The 14045-nt window shown below is 47.1% G+C and overlaps 5 protein-coding genes across 5 annotated transcripts; all 5 read right to left on the reverse strand.

Annotated features, from left to right (window-relative positions):
- Positions 1 to 3903: 3903 nt before the first annotated feature.
- Positions 3904 to 4800, reverse strand: N7489_002008 (uncharacterized protein; the record flags this gene model as incomplete). The annotated part of the gene is made up of 3 exons (XM_056707763.1): positions 3904 to 4048; positions 4107 to 4184; positions 4256 to 4800. The coding sequence occupies 3 exons, from the start codon at positions 4798 to 4800 to the stop codon at positions 3904 to 3906; spliced, it is 768 nt and encodes a 255-aa protein (XP_056572065.1).
- A 1325-nt stretch (positions 4801 to 6125) lies between these two features.
- N7489_002009 (uncharacterized protein) lies at positions 6126 to 6674 on the reverse strand (the record flags this gene model as incomplete). The annotated part of the gene is made up of 2 exons (XM_056707764.1): positions 6126 to 6461; positions 6636 to 6674. The coding sequence occupies 2 exons, from the start codon at positions 6672 to 6674 to the stop codon at positions 6126 to 6128; spliced, it is 375 nt and encodes a 124-aa protein (XP_056572066.1).
- Positions 6675 to 7188: 514 nt separating this feature from the next.
- Positions 7189 to 7995, reverse strand: N7489_002010 (MSF1 domain protein; the record flags this gene model as incomplete). Its single annotated transcript, XM_056707765.1, has 1 exon — positions 7189 to 7995. One exon carries the CDS (start codon positions 7993 to 7995, stop codon positions 7189 to 7191), a length of 807 nt encoding a protein of 268 aa, XP_056572067.1.
- Positions 7996 to 8728: 733 nt separating this feature from the next.
- On the reverse strand, positions 8729 to 10001 carry N7489_002011 (aromatic alcohol reductase; the record flags this gene model as incomplete). The annotated part of the gene is made up of 4 exons (XM_056707766.1): positions 8729 to 9106; positions 9181 to 9507; positions 9568 to 9852; positions 9918 to 10001. 4 exons carry the CDS (start codon positions 9999 to 10001, stop codon positions 8729 to 8731), a joined length of 1074 nt encoding a protein of 357 aa, XP_056572068.1.
- Positions 10002 to 12207: 2206 nt separating this feature from the next.
- N7489_002012 (uncharacterized protein) lies at positions 12208 to 13137 on the reverse strand (the record flags this gene model as incomplete). The annotated part of the gene is made up of 1 exon (XM_056707767.1): positions 12208 to 13137. The coding sequence occupies one exon, from the start codon at positions 13135 to 13137 to the stop codon at positions 12208 to 12210; it is 930 nt and encodes a 309-aa protein (XP_056572069.1).
- Positions 13138 to 14045: the final 908 nt, after the last annotated feature.

Here is a 14045-nt window from a genome sequence, read left to right on the forward strand (position 1 = left end):
GAGGTTTTACACCGCCTTCATATCAAACTACCCCCTAACACTATAGGACGACAGCAGATACCTGCAATTTGTATGCAAACACATAGTAAAAACAAGTCACTTTTGTCAGCACCTATACCCACCTGGGCAGCACCATACCTAGCACCGAGTCCTAAGACGCGAATATAGACGTGGAAGGGGCCAAAAACACACGCGTCGAGGTTAAAAAGGATGAATATCAATGTATCGAGTATATAATATACATACCAATGCTTAATTCGGCAGAAATGTACGATTTTTTTCTGATCAAAATACGTGTCTTTTTACTATATAAACTTGAATTCCTATAGTGGTGGCAGAATTATGTGGTAGAAAACTCTGCACTGGCAGAATCCAGCGTTGGGCCCAATTAGGAAGGCGGTACTAAAAGATCAGGCAGGGGTGTCCCAGTAGTTATCCAAAGGGGATGTCGCTCTATCAATTCCCTAAAGTCATAGTTTTTGGTATTTGGAAAAAAATAATGGAAATCGTGGTTCCAGAGGGGGTCGAACCCTCGACTTTGGCGTTATTAGCACCACACTCTAACCAACTGAGTTATGGAACCATTTGTTGGTTTTGTCTGGCCATCAAGTGCAAAATATGAAATTACATTTATCGATGGTGAATAGTATCTTTAATGCTCATTTCTAGCCAAACTCCTTTTTCATGCTCAGTCGCTAGCTACACCAGCATGATCTTCATTATCTGAGGGAGACTAGACTACTCCAATAGCATTGATCTTGCTTCCCTTTGCCAAGCAAGATCTTTTCTGCCAATCAATATATACATCAGGGGCATTCACGGAAAAGTAACCTTTTCCTAGACAGGGCGCCTCGCGGAATACTCCCAATCGCTTGATCGTTTAGACTTCACAGTCGATTATAGAAGCGAGCTTAAGTTTAGACCAGGGCGTGGGTTTAGCAGAAGCCCATTCTCGGAACCCAACCATGAAGCTACAATTTGGAAAGTGCGTTCTTTCCAAATTGGGAAGGTACCCTTGTGGCAGACATGTGTAAATACCTAGATACCTAGGTGGTCTAGTTTCACCTTTTTCGTAAAGGATTTTTTTTTTTTTCAAACCACACAAAATGGGTACTCCTATGACCACAACGGACCTCCTCCTCGAACCTTTGCCGTCAGATGTGGAAGTGTTATGTCATCCAGGCTGATGCCTGCCCAGGTGGTTTCCTAGGTGTCAGGCCTCACTGTTTGCTAGCTATATTAGCTAGCTTCCATCTGTCAGAGAATCCATCTCTTCCTTTTTTTCTCCCTTTCCCCTTCTGGCTATGCTAGATCAGGTCATAAGCCCCCTCTCTTTCACAGAGCTTTCTCTGCTTAAAAACTATCGTTTTTTTCATCGTTTTCATCGCTTTTGCATAATTTTTATCATCGTTTTTACCATTTTCGCCACCAAAGGGCGCTGCAGTTCGCCTCATAAGTGGCTGTAGGTTCTGGCACCCGATTCGCTTCATAAGCGGTCACCAATAGCTTACTTAGCTAACTCGCCTTATAAGCGGTTAGCCGGCTCCATACAGCTCGCCTTATAAGCGGCTGTCTTATAGCTTAGCTAGTTCGCCTTATAAGCGGTTGGCCGGCTCTATACAGTTCGCCTTATAAGCGGCTGTCGTATTATCTCATTTTCAATATGACTCCTACCGTGGATGATGAATGGAGTACCCTTCTCGGTGAAGATGAAAACATCATCTAGACAAGCGGTCTCCCGGATCCCGGCTCGTTTACACTACACAAATTCTAGGATCCTCTCAAGAACAAAGGTGGCTTCGAAGTCTAGTATCTGAAAAGCTTCGACCTTCACCGTCTTATCGACCGTAAGATCCCCCGTCCACCGAAGACCGATCTCGCTATCGCGAGAAAATGGCAAAACACTTCGATCTGGATCACCGGATATCTCGTCACTAATATATCTTCCTCCTTCGTATAGTAGGTTAGGTCTTAGGGGGTGCGCGTGGAGCTTACGGATGAATTTATAGAGTAGGCTATTAAGCTCTTCCGAGGATATGGTATCTACGCTCTTAATAAGGCTTTCTAGAAACTTATTGAAATAAAGAAGCCCGATTTTAGCACTACTATAGAGTTCATTTAAACACTTTAATAGCGCTTTACACCGCGAATGAACTCGACCTAATTAGTACACTATACGTCGCTATAAATACCCTTTTTCGATAGCTTAACGGCGACGGCGACGGACATTTCTACCACTTTATCACTACCTATTATAAAAAGCTTAAAGGTTATAAGGACCCTTCCCGTACAATCACAGCTAAGGATTTTTACTAATACTACTTAGAGATTCTTTAATACGTAGAGCGGATTATAAATGACGGAATTGCATACAGCTCTAGCTTAGTGAATTTTAATAAGACTAAATTGCAAAACGTACCACTAAAAGGAATCACCGCCGAAGCTCACGTTGCTATCTAGAAAGCTCGTCCGATAACAGCTAACGGAGCATGCCAGTACTATATTTTTATAGGACACACACCAGCTAAATGCTACCAATTGAATCCCGAGGCTCGACCACCGGATCGGAAACCTCGACTAGGACTATGGTGCTACTAGTGGAAAGGATCCCGTTTCGAGGATTAGGGTGTAGTTGCACACGCAGGAGCAGGAGCAGGATCGACTCCCAGGGAATACGATTTCGGGGGGTGAGGTTCGGCCTGGGTGTGTTATGCCATCCAGGCTGATGCCCGGTTTCCTAGGTGTCAGGCCTCACTGTTTGCTAGCTATATAAGCTAGCTTCCATCTTTCAGAGAATCCATCTCTTCCTTCTTTTCTCCCTTTTCCCTTCTGGCTATGCCAGATCAGGAAGTGAAAACGGTCTGAAGGGCCGTTTTCAGGAACGAGTGGGTCAAACACTTGGAGCCATTTTTGATGCTAATGGCATCGATCTCCATTTTGGGGATTCTGGGTGTGCAACGGCCCCTCGAGCCACCCACAGACAAAGACCAGACATTACGACCTGAGCCTAAGAGTTCAACTATTTGAATTCGGAAGACAAGATGGCCTGCGCCACATAATTGGTAAGATCTGTAACCTACACAAGCCATAGACGTGTAGACATTTTGCAGGATGAGATGTTCCTATGCTGACTTGGGATATACAAATATAGGACAAGTGGCACGGTACATGGAAGTCTTTAATGTTCGGTATGGGTTCCTTAGCAACTACTGTCAGACTTTGTTTTTGCGGCAGGTTCAAGTTGGGGGAGTACGGGGTTTGGAGTATTCCCCGGTTATTTTTCACGGGGATCTATATGATGGCAATGGGCAAGTTACCTTGAGGCAGGCGTTCGTTCATATAGCAATGTTCTCGCTGGCAGACCCACGGCCTGCTGAAGGGGGTCTACGAAGTGCCTGGACAGTTCGAACCTAATTACTCGCCACGATCTTCCTATTTTTTAATTATACGAGTTCATGATCTCTAGTTCCACGAGTAGCTAATGGAAACCATCTCCGCTACCACCATAGCTGTACGCATGACCCTTGCGAGGATACTGGGCGTGGAATAAAAATACTATGGATGATGATTATTGCATTTACAATGGCTCAACAGCGTGTTCTATAGAGTCCGGCTGATGTGAAAGTCCTACACTGAAGTGAAATAGAAGGGAGACCTGATGTTGCCCTAGCCAAAAATATGTTGAGCGAAGGCCTGGCGTGGTTGTGTATTAGCAAGAGGCTATAGCGGGCTCCAGGGCTTTTATATTAGGTATGTTCGATACAGCAAAGGTTATAACTGGCTTTTTCTTCATAAGTCATAAGCATTTGAAAGAAAACGCCAAGAGGAGCGGTTTTGTTGTATTCAAACGTATCATTTTGCCTCGAGAGGACTAAATCCCCATGCACACAGATAGCCTCTCATCTAAAACTCCCAACTCGAAGTATCACCGTCCCATGTCGACCAGTTGAACTTCTCGGGTATTTTGACCAAACCGAACCAAGAAAACTGTTGTTCAGACCAGGGCATGGGTTTGGCAGAAGCCCATTCTCGGAACCCAACCATGAAGCTACGATCCATGTTAGTGGATGTAGCTTTGCGTGGGAATACGACCAAGGGAGTCATACAGAGTGTTGGATGTGGAATCCCAAACCAGGTTGCGGCCGCCAGCAAAAAGAGGCCGATACCCCAAGCGCTTAATCTTGCTAAGGGTGATCCACATTAGTACGTATACATGCTAGGTAGAGTAAAGGCACATAGCGGAGTATTGACTCACGAAATTGTCACTTTGAAGGCGTCGCGGACCCTCTTACGCTCATCTTGGTCGAGCTTCCAGAACGCTTCTGATCCCAGCTGGTCACCCAGCTGTGTACCGGGGACTTCCTCCCAGGCTAAGGAAACTATGAATCCGCCGGGGACAAGTCCCGACTCATCCTGTTGTTCTCTGCTCCATCCTAGGAGGCGAGGCGTGACGTCGGAGTTCCTGTCCGTCAGTTCTTTGTATGCTATTAGCTCTTCGGGGATCCAATTCGGTTTTGCCTGTTGGGCACGAATGTCCGGGTCATCAATTTCAGTCTCGAAATGCGGAATCTGCTTCCAAATACGGATGTATGCGGTCTGAGCTTTGTTGTGCCAGTTTTGGCAGCGATACTTGATGAGGGCATAGGAGACCTGGGAGACACTCTCTTCAAGCTCACTCTCCTCAAGTTGTGATGCTTTCTCGTTCACTTTATCGATGACTTTCCATTTAGAAGGGGCGGGGAGGTCAAACGAAATGGTGTAGAGTGGAGGCCCTCGAAACCATGAGCGATCAGAATCCATCCTGTCGGAGAAGGTTGAGATTAAGTGGGTAAGGTTCAAGGACAATTGAACAGGGAAAACATGTAAGAGTAGCAAAAGAGAAGAGATGATATATCTCAGGCGCCAATCTTGGAATAATGCTCCATTGACGCCTGAGGCATGCAAAACACACAAAAAAACAAAACAGTGCTGAGAGACAGACACGAGATGCTATTCCAGCCGAAGTCGAGAGGAAATCGCTGGTATTTACTGTCCTTCCCAAGTGACGAGCAGAACTTGACTTAATCTCGCTGATAGATTCACTAAGGATGGAGCAGCTACAGATCGATGTGACTGCTTCTTTTGGATTGGGGTGTTGGCGAAGGGGAGGATATCTGGGTTGAGAATCCTCAGAGACAAGATCCCAGGATGTCACATTAAGAAGACTTTCGAACCTCGAAAGTAAGGATTGTTCTTCCTTAGCACCGTCCCGGCCAAAGCCAGCCGAACCCTTCTTGAGCACTGAAGGGCTTGACTTCTGGGTGGAAGACTATCCGGATGATCAATAGGAGTATTTAAATGAAACGGGATATATATTGGAGTAAGAGGGCCTAAATCCTCTTTTAAGAGTAGGCCAAAGCGACTTGCTAGGTAAAGGAATTCATTCTTAAATACCCGTAGATCTAAGCCTTACTTTGGCCTCGCTCTAATTCCACTTTAGCTTTCTACCTAGGTACACACTGCTATATCTAATAGTAGACATCACATGGGAACTATATCAAATACATTCGTGAAGCCATCCTTTCTATCATCGTCAACTTGTCCCTACATATATGTAGAAGTTCAGCTTCTAAGAGAAAAACTAAAAGCAATACAAGTCTAGTACGTTGCCATAGACCGAAAGCTTTCAAGAATCGAGCTATTAGGCCCAACATTCAATATTGGACATCCTATCCCTCACTGCAAAACGAGTTCTCACTCTCAGGTATCAGAAAGTAATTAAAATCCCCTTCTCCTCCCCCAACTAGGGCTCGGAAATCCCGACACGAGCAGCAAGCACATCCCGAAACAACTCAATATTCTGAGTTAACTCAGCAGCCCTAGCCCTCTCATGTGCCAGACTAACGCACAGTCACTCCTGAACATTCATCAAGAGCCAAATCTCATCACCCTTCGCCTCATCCGGCTCACGCCAATCATTCTCGGCCTCCATAGGCCCGCGAAACGCGAAGTGCTTCGCCATGGCCGTAACGAAGAAACGCGCCGGGCTCTCCTCAAGGATTCACGCCGCGTGGTAGATAGTGGGCGTAGGGAAGTCCCCAGATAGAACGGATGGTTGGGAGGAGTTTTCCGTACAATGTGCGGTATTAGGCTTCTGGGAGGGGGGTTCGGATTTGGCAGGATGGGAATTGAGGAGCCGCATTTAGCCAGTCGACATCGGAGCTGATCTTTTCGAGCTCGGTCATTTCGACCCTGGCGGAAGCTGCGGCACCTTTGGATCTGTTGCTGCGGTTTAGGGCTTCGGTGGAGGGGCTGCGGTAGCTCTTGAGATGACCGTGCCGTAGAATGACGTTGCTGATGTGCTCCATTTTGGATTCGATTGTTTCGAGGCTGTCGCCGGGAACGGGGACAGTTATTATGACTGGGCCACGGCGGATTGCCACGGTGAAGTCCGGGGCGAAGTCCCGGCTTCGAATGGAAGGCTGGGGTGATGTAGTTCATGTTGAGTGAATGGAGAGACGATGACGAGCGTTCGACAGCGAAGGGCGGCGGTTCTTTTTTTTTTTTAAGTCCAGGAAAATGACTGTGGCCTGTATATCTAATATGGAAGGCACCGCTTAATTTCAGGAGTCAATCGCATTTCGAACATTTCACACTATCAGGCTCCTATTGTTCGAGGCGAGGAAGGTTTTCATCTGGGAACGATCCGCAGACCAGTGGCATCCTTTTCTCCGATTCCTATATCACGGCACCTGCTCTTGTGTGAGACGCAGCTTGACTGTGTCGACATAAAGGCATATTGTTGACTGCCAATTTAAGATACAAGACTCATGTAGCCTAGAACGACAACATGAACAGACAATTTAGAAGCTCATTCACCAAACAATAAGAATCAGAAAAAAAAAAAGGAAAAAAGGAAAAAAGTGATAGAGCTCCATGAGAAGAGATAAAAATAACAAGAATCATGCATATAGTACAATGAATGTCATCCTCCACATATGCCCAAGCACACATGCACACATCCCAGAGGCAAAGCCCCATGCAAAAATAGAAGATATACGCTATCCTCAAATATCAATAATCAGAAAAGAGGGAGGGAGAGGGTCAATATCCCAACGCCAAACCAAACTCCACGCTTGAAAACAGAATGCAATGAGACGGGCAATTGCAACAGCCCATAGATAAAAGAACAGGACGGAAAATCAAACATTATTTGCCGTCATTTTCAATGGAACGATCCTTGCTGTTGCCCTGGAGCCAGACACGCTTCCATGGACCATCGGGTCCGAATGCGGCCTCTCGATCCTGGCGCATGCCCTCCAGAACGCCAACAACACCACCACTGCGCAGACGCTCGAGGACGATGTTCATGCCCTCTTTGCTTTTCAGCACGGCCTCACGGGTGCGGCTGACACCGATGAGTTCAATGGTACGCTGGATACCAGCAGTGGACAGGGAAGAGAAGAATCCCTTGCGAGTGGCCTCTTCTTCGACATCGACATGGTCACCAGCCGTGTCTTGCTTCTTGCGTCCGAGGAGCTTGCCCTGGCCGAGCCTGGAGCGGAAAGTGACAGTAGTCTTGACAGTGGTCTGCTCAGAGACCTTGTCAACAGCCAAGCCATCCAGAACGAGACGGTCCTCCCCGGATGGCAATCGCTGGTAGTGTTGCTTCTCAACTACGCTGAGAATACCAGTCCACTCCATATTGCGCGACTCAGTCTCCATCCAGCCCTCTTTGGGGTCCACGATGGTCTTTTCAAGGATGTAGCTCTGGCCGGAATTGTCGGAGCCTCCCATACCCTTTGGTAGTAGCTTGAGGATTCCAGAGGGGATCTTTGACTTCTTCAAGTGGATCCGGATAGTGTGAAGACGCTGGGTGTTTGGATCGACGTATCGGTCGATGACATCGGTTGTGAGGACATGGCGAGAGTAGGGGTTAGGGTAGCGGAGGAAGTAGGCGAGAGAGACGGCGGGGAAGGAGTAGTCGTAGGTGAATTTGTTTTCGAAGAACTTCATGATAGCATTCGATTCATGGATTCATGAAAAAGCAAGAAGGGCAGGGTGTCGTCTGATCCAGCACTTTTTGCTCTGGAAGGCGGAGGTAGAAAGTGGGGACGGGTGATTATTGATCCGGGAATCGGATGCTCCAGATCACATGGAGGTCAGTCACGTGCACATAGAAATTGGCAAATGACTAGGCGGCAATAGCTCATGGTGATGTAAGCCTACCCCAGGCCCGCCTAAACTATGCTTATATAATACTCAGGGGGTGTGCTCAGTTTTACTCAGTGGGCAAAAAGCGGCATGGGGTGAGCACTAAAACGGAAAGGGAAAGCCAAGACTTGTCAGACATTATACTGTCTATATGCAGAAATCCCATCATGGGACAACTTTGGAATCGAAATTGAATGGCATAAACAAAAAAAAAATAGAAGCATTTCCCATGCCAGCTCCTAAGGATCGCCACCAAACCCGTCGAGGAGGCATCGGAAGTAGCCAGAGTCTATCAAAAGGCCAAAATCACAAACGCCCAAAACGTTGTCAACACCCCCTAAAAAAGCACCAGGCGGTTGCATACTGAGTTCCATGGCCCGTCAAATGGGGCCAGAGGGGGAGGAAAGAGATGTCATAAGTCTTTGTCAATATTCCCAGGCAGCAGTTCGGGATTGGCGTTTGTCGGGAACAGTCGCTTCCTGGGTGAGGCGGAGAGGTAACGCGATATACGTAAAAGGTGTTCCTATTCATCAGTTCATCGCGACATGAGCGAGTCGCTGGATTCCGTGCGGGGGAATATGCGGGTGTAGAGGGAATCGCTGGACTCGGTACGCGGGAAGTGTCGTTGGTGCTTCCTTGAGATCACACGATCGGTGTAAATACCCTTAGCCGAGCCACGGATAACCGACTCGAGATATTCGCGGAAATCCGTGGGTTGGAATTCGGGGTACAGGTCCTGTGTGGTGTGGTAGCCAAGATACTTGGCGTACTCGGGGTTGTTGTCGCCGCGGATTCCCCAAGACAGTTGATATTCAGCCAGATACCGTGGAATGAACTTGATTGGGTCGAATGGATAGGTTTCACTGGCTTGTCGGGCCGCCACGACTCTGCTGCAGATGGTTTCTTCGGGAACCTGTGCTCCGGAAAAAAGAAAAAATCGGTTAGCCACATTGACTCATTCCGGAGCCGGGAGTCTGTGCAACTTACGTAGTTTCGATCAATCTTCTCCTCACTGAGTTCCTCCATGAGCTCGTAGATCTTGTTTTGCGAGGAGACCAGGTTGTAGGCAAGGATCTTCTTGTTCAAAGTGCGGGGGTCGGAAATGATCATAGCCATGTAGCGACCGATGTCTCGCAGGTCGGTCAGTGCTGTGGGCATGTTGCCATCACCAATAATTTCATCGTTGCCGGATGTCATGGCGTAGTCGACACGGCCGGAGGGGAGGCGGGGGTAGGCGAGCTGGTACCACCAGCCGACATCAACGACGGTGTAGGGAAGCCACAGCTGGCGGATCTGGTTGTAGACGATTTCTTTCTGTACGTAATCAAAGCCTGGTTAGCAACTGTCTAAAGCATCGTGCCACATTCCTCATACCTCATCACGCAACCACATGATACCGCCCGGTGGGCAAACGGTGATGAAACCACAAGGAACGAATCGCTTCACACCGGTCTTTTTCGCTGCCTTGGCGAGAGGGATCTGGTCCTGTTGTTCGGCAGGACCGACGCAGCTGATAACCACATCAATGCCAGCCAACGCCTCGATGAGCTGCTCCTCTGGGGCCTTCAAGTCGCATTTCCGAATCTGGCATCCTCGATCCTGGAGGCGCGTGATAGCTGGCTTTTGGGCAGAGATTGGGCGAACAAGGGCGATGACCTCCTGTGTAGCGAAGAACGAGGCAATTAGTCTGGGGTCAATTGGTAGTTCGTGGAGGAAACTCTTACAAAGTTACCGGTATCCAACAGTCCGTTGGCGATGGAACCTCCGGTTTCACCCGCTGCTCCAACGAGCAAAACCTTGGTGGACATAATTTTATTCAGATTCAAAATGAAGATGGTAAGGTGATGGTTCAGATAAGAGGGTAAGATTTGATGGAGGGGAAAGATCAAAGGGAAGAAAGAAAGAGAGACAGGGATTGGGTAACAGGTTTAGGACCTGACGACGTTATAAATTCCCAAAGGCTCAACCCACTTTCTCATCCGCAGCAGTGGGTCAGTGGATGTTCGTTCCCCTCGTTTGAGGGGGAGTCTTTTTCCTTTTTTTCTTTCTTCCCCTTTTTTCGCCCTATGATATTATTACTCGTGACTATATATACATTATTAACATATATCATACTTCTATTCGAATAATTCTACGAATTTCAGTACATATTCTTACACCTTTTCTCCTTCACGGGCCGGTGATTCGGGGAAAACCCTAATAGGTCGGCGACGTTACGTCATATGTTACGGCTTCCCGGTCAAAGGAAATTCCATGGGATAATAATGATGTTTTGGGGGGTGGTTTAACAGATCTGGTATATATATTGTATTGAGTACATATGTATACATGAATTATTGTATACATAAATGGTACATTTGAAAATGTGTATATGTCTTTCTGATCAGGAGATCATTGACTCATCGGTCTAGTCCGAAAGTACCTCGGAAACCTCGTAGCTAGCAAGGGCCCCTTTATAGCCCCCTTGTTCGCCGTGCAGAATCTTGAATACCCACGTCACAAATCCCGATCTGCGTGGTCACAGCTCTGAAGTCAGGTTTCACGTCCCGTGGACAGGAGTGACGAAATGGCGAGGATTAGTCAGTGGGTTTCATTGGTGGCGCAGCGCCTCTTTTGGGAGGCCTTTGGGGCGCCAATCATGGAGGATTCATGGGGAATTCCAAGGGATCCTATATGGCGGATAGCACACGGGGCTAATTGCTTGTGACCACCCCAAGACCGAGCCTTGGAAGCCTTGGAAGTTGATCGCAAATGATAACCTTGTAATTAGCCAAGGAGAGGGAGGGGGGTCAGCCACAACCGGGAGATCTGTGCCTGGCGTATTTCCCCTCCTTTTCCCATGGTATCAAAAGTCCATAAAGTCCAATATTCAACTCTGCGACCCTTGGAACATATTAAACACATTATTCTCGTTGTTCGCCTGCATTTTAATATTTGGATTTGGTGGGGTAAGGTTGCTCGACTTTGGGGATTCTTCCTAAACAAGTAACTGTAGGGGATGATCTCGGGTCCTTCTGGTAATTTTCGCGGGGAATGCAGCATGGTGGGAGGGCCTAAGCATGATGATGTTCTGGGCCCCGAAACACCTTCTAACCAATGTCATCACGTCGAAGATTGATCGTCGTTATGAGCGGCTAGTTGAAAGAAATCGCGAAAATAGCGGAAGATCGGACAAAAGCTGGGCAAGGCAAACCAGGAGCATTCGAGAAAAATTCAATTGTCGAATCCCTTTTGACTTCCCGAGTAACATGCGCTGCAGACCAATAATGCCTCATAGCGGATGGACCCCAGCTTGGCTCGGGCTTTCATTGCAGCCGTTGCTAGTCCAGATTAGGGTACGGAGTACATACGCCTTGACTTCTTCGATGCGACAAGATTCCACTTCTGCACGTGAGCATGTTGGTTGTAGATTTGCTTGAAGATGTCGGCATACCTTCTGCGATAAGCCACTCTAACAAACTCATTCTGGAAAATATCTATTTTATGATTGCTTGGCGGTAATGGAACTCGCGATGATTTGATGCTGTTGGCCTAGAGTGTAAATAAGCAACATCATGCTTAGGAAGAACCTGATTATTTATAGCCAGCAATAAGTCTTCAACTTCTTCGTACGAATTTTTGAGATCTACACACCGATAGTATGAATGCCGAACGTCTTGGCGAAATCGACAAGGGCTAAGTATATCTTGGTTTTTTATATGGGTAATATGTGGGCATAAACAGGTCTCATCTCCATCTCTCATGACTCTCTACATTGTCTCTCCTTAACCTCATTTCTGTTTTACTTCACTCTTACTACATGCTCTCTCTCGTTCTGTACCGGCGCAGAAGAGCATTGTGGTGATAGTGATGAGCGAGAACACTTCTCGGTGTTTGATGACTGTTATACTCGGTGAGGTTGGGGGAAGTGGTGTCTGAGATTCGGGTATTTGATTAGCGTGGTTGTTCTCTTGAAAAACCAAGGCCCACTCAAATAAGTATACAGTAGGTAAGTAACATTCAATAAACCATCACTCATGTATCCATAGCATCCACGAAGGCTTCATAATGATCACCCCTTTGCGTTGCAATATCCATAATCTCCTTCTCTGTCAGACATGGTCCACATAGCTCATACTTGTAAGTCCTAACATGCTCGCCATTGAACAAAATTCTGGTTGTTCGTATTCTCTGCTTTCGTCTCTCGTCCTTGATCTCGGCCCACCGGGCCTGCACTTCCGCGAGGTGCTTCTCTCGCCCTCTTTCTCCCATCCGCCATGCTGCAATCTGGTGGCCGAGAGAATTGCTCGGCTCATGCACCCATCCCACACCCCAGTCTGCGAATTCTGTGAATGCGGTCTCATCTTCTACGGCGCTCTTCCATTGCCAGTGGGTCAGCGACCTAATATCATCCTTTGAGCGGCATAGATTGAGGATACTCCGGGGGGCGAGGTAGTGTTGGCGGATGTGGAAGTCCACTTGGTAGTGGGCGAAAAGCACGGTGGCTTCATCTATTGGCTTGCCTGACTCAGCCTCGGCCTTCTTGAGAATGGTATCGATTTTGTCGTAGTAACGCTGCTGTTGGGCGGGCGTAATATATTCCCAAAATGTCGTATTGTCATATTCGTGGGTTACTATGTCTGTGTCGGAAGGAGATATGTCATCATCCAGCGCGATTTTGCTGGCGAAGAAAGGTGGGTATTGCGACGTGATATATGAGCCTTTAGCAATGTCTGCATTCATCATATAGGGAATAATATGTAGGTCTCTGCATTGGGTGCATTCAAGGGCATCTTGTAGAGCTGCACTTTGTAGTGACTTTGGTCTCTCAGCAAATGGTCCACACAGTAGCTGTTCGGTGGTGAGGAACTGTACAATCTTTTCCTTGACAGCTTCTGTCCACTCCTTTTTTGTTGGAAGTCTGCACTTGCTAATGCGGGTCCTATCTCGCGTAGGGATTCCCATGGTGGATACTTGCGTGAGAGCACACACGGCACGGTTGAAGGAATAATTGGAATACGGTAGATGCAAGGTTTTGTGGTCTGATCGTGAGGTGAGGAAGATCTGAGGGGAGGATGATGCAGATTGGCATGCACTTATACAATGCATGAAAGGCCTTTGTGTCGATGTCGTGGACAAAGGAATAGAGAGAACAATAGATTCCATGATTCTAATTTAGATCCAGACAAACAAAAGATGCTTATTTCCCATTGATTCGAGTCAAAGAGAGCAGAGCGGGTAAACAATGAATCTTGGTGTTTCACTGCAAAATGAGATACTTGGATACATGTACCCTAAGTTCGAACGTGGGAGAGCTGTAGTATCAATCTAAATATAGGAAGCGTCAAGATGGCATCCCTAAATATCACCCCAATATAACACCTTCCAACGTTTTCAGTTCTGACGTGTGGGTGTGAAAGATCATATGGGAAGGTGCAATTAAGGGTGTGACCGGGCATCGTGAACGGACATCGTGACTGCGAGATCGTCGGGCCAAGGGATGCTTGTGAAAATTAGGAGGGTTTGCATGATAATTTACAATGTAACTTGGATTCTGTCTATATGTCGATGTCAGTGATCGAGTGTCAGGACTTGCTATCTTATTGTCCTTAAATTGATACCAGCTTATATAGGTGAGTAGACGTAAGGGAAATAGTCGACTCTCGCTGTTGAATGAGCCTAGATACCTCTTTTCTTTTGCCAGTTTGACAATTCTACCAACCTTTTGTTCATCAATTCACAGTAGTTGTTAAAAATATCGATTTGTGTTCCTTTTCAGCGTTGCTTCTTCTTCCTTTTCTCCTCCCCAAATCACACATGTATTCCTGTATCTCCAACATCGCTCCTTTACTCCCAGGAACCATTTGCGATCA

The sequence above is a fragment of the Penicillium chrysogenum genome, assembly GCF_028827035.1.
Source record: "Penicillium chrysogenum strain IBT 35668 chromosome Unknown utg000001l_segment0_segment0, whole genome shotgun sequence".
In the NCBI taxonomy this organism is placed as follows: domain Eukaryota; kingdom Fungi; phylum Ascomycota; class Eurotiomycetes; order Eurotiales; family Aspergillaceae; genus Penicillium; species Penicillium chrysogenum.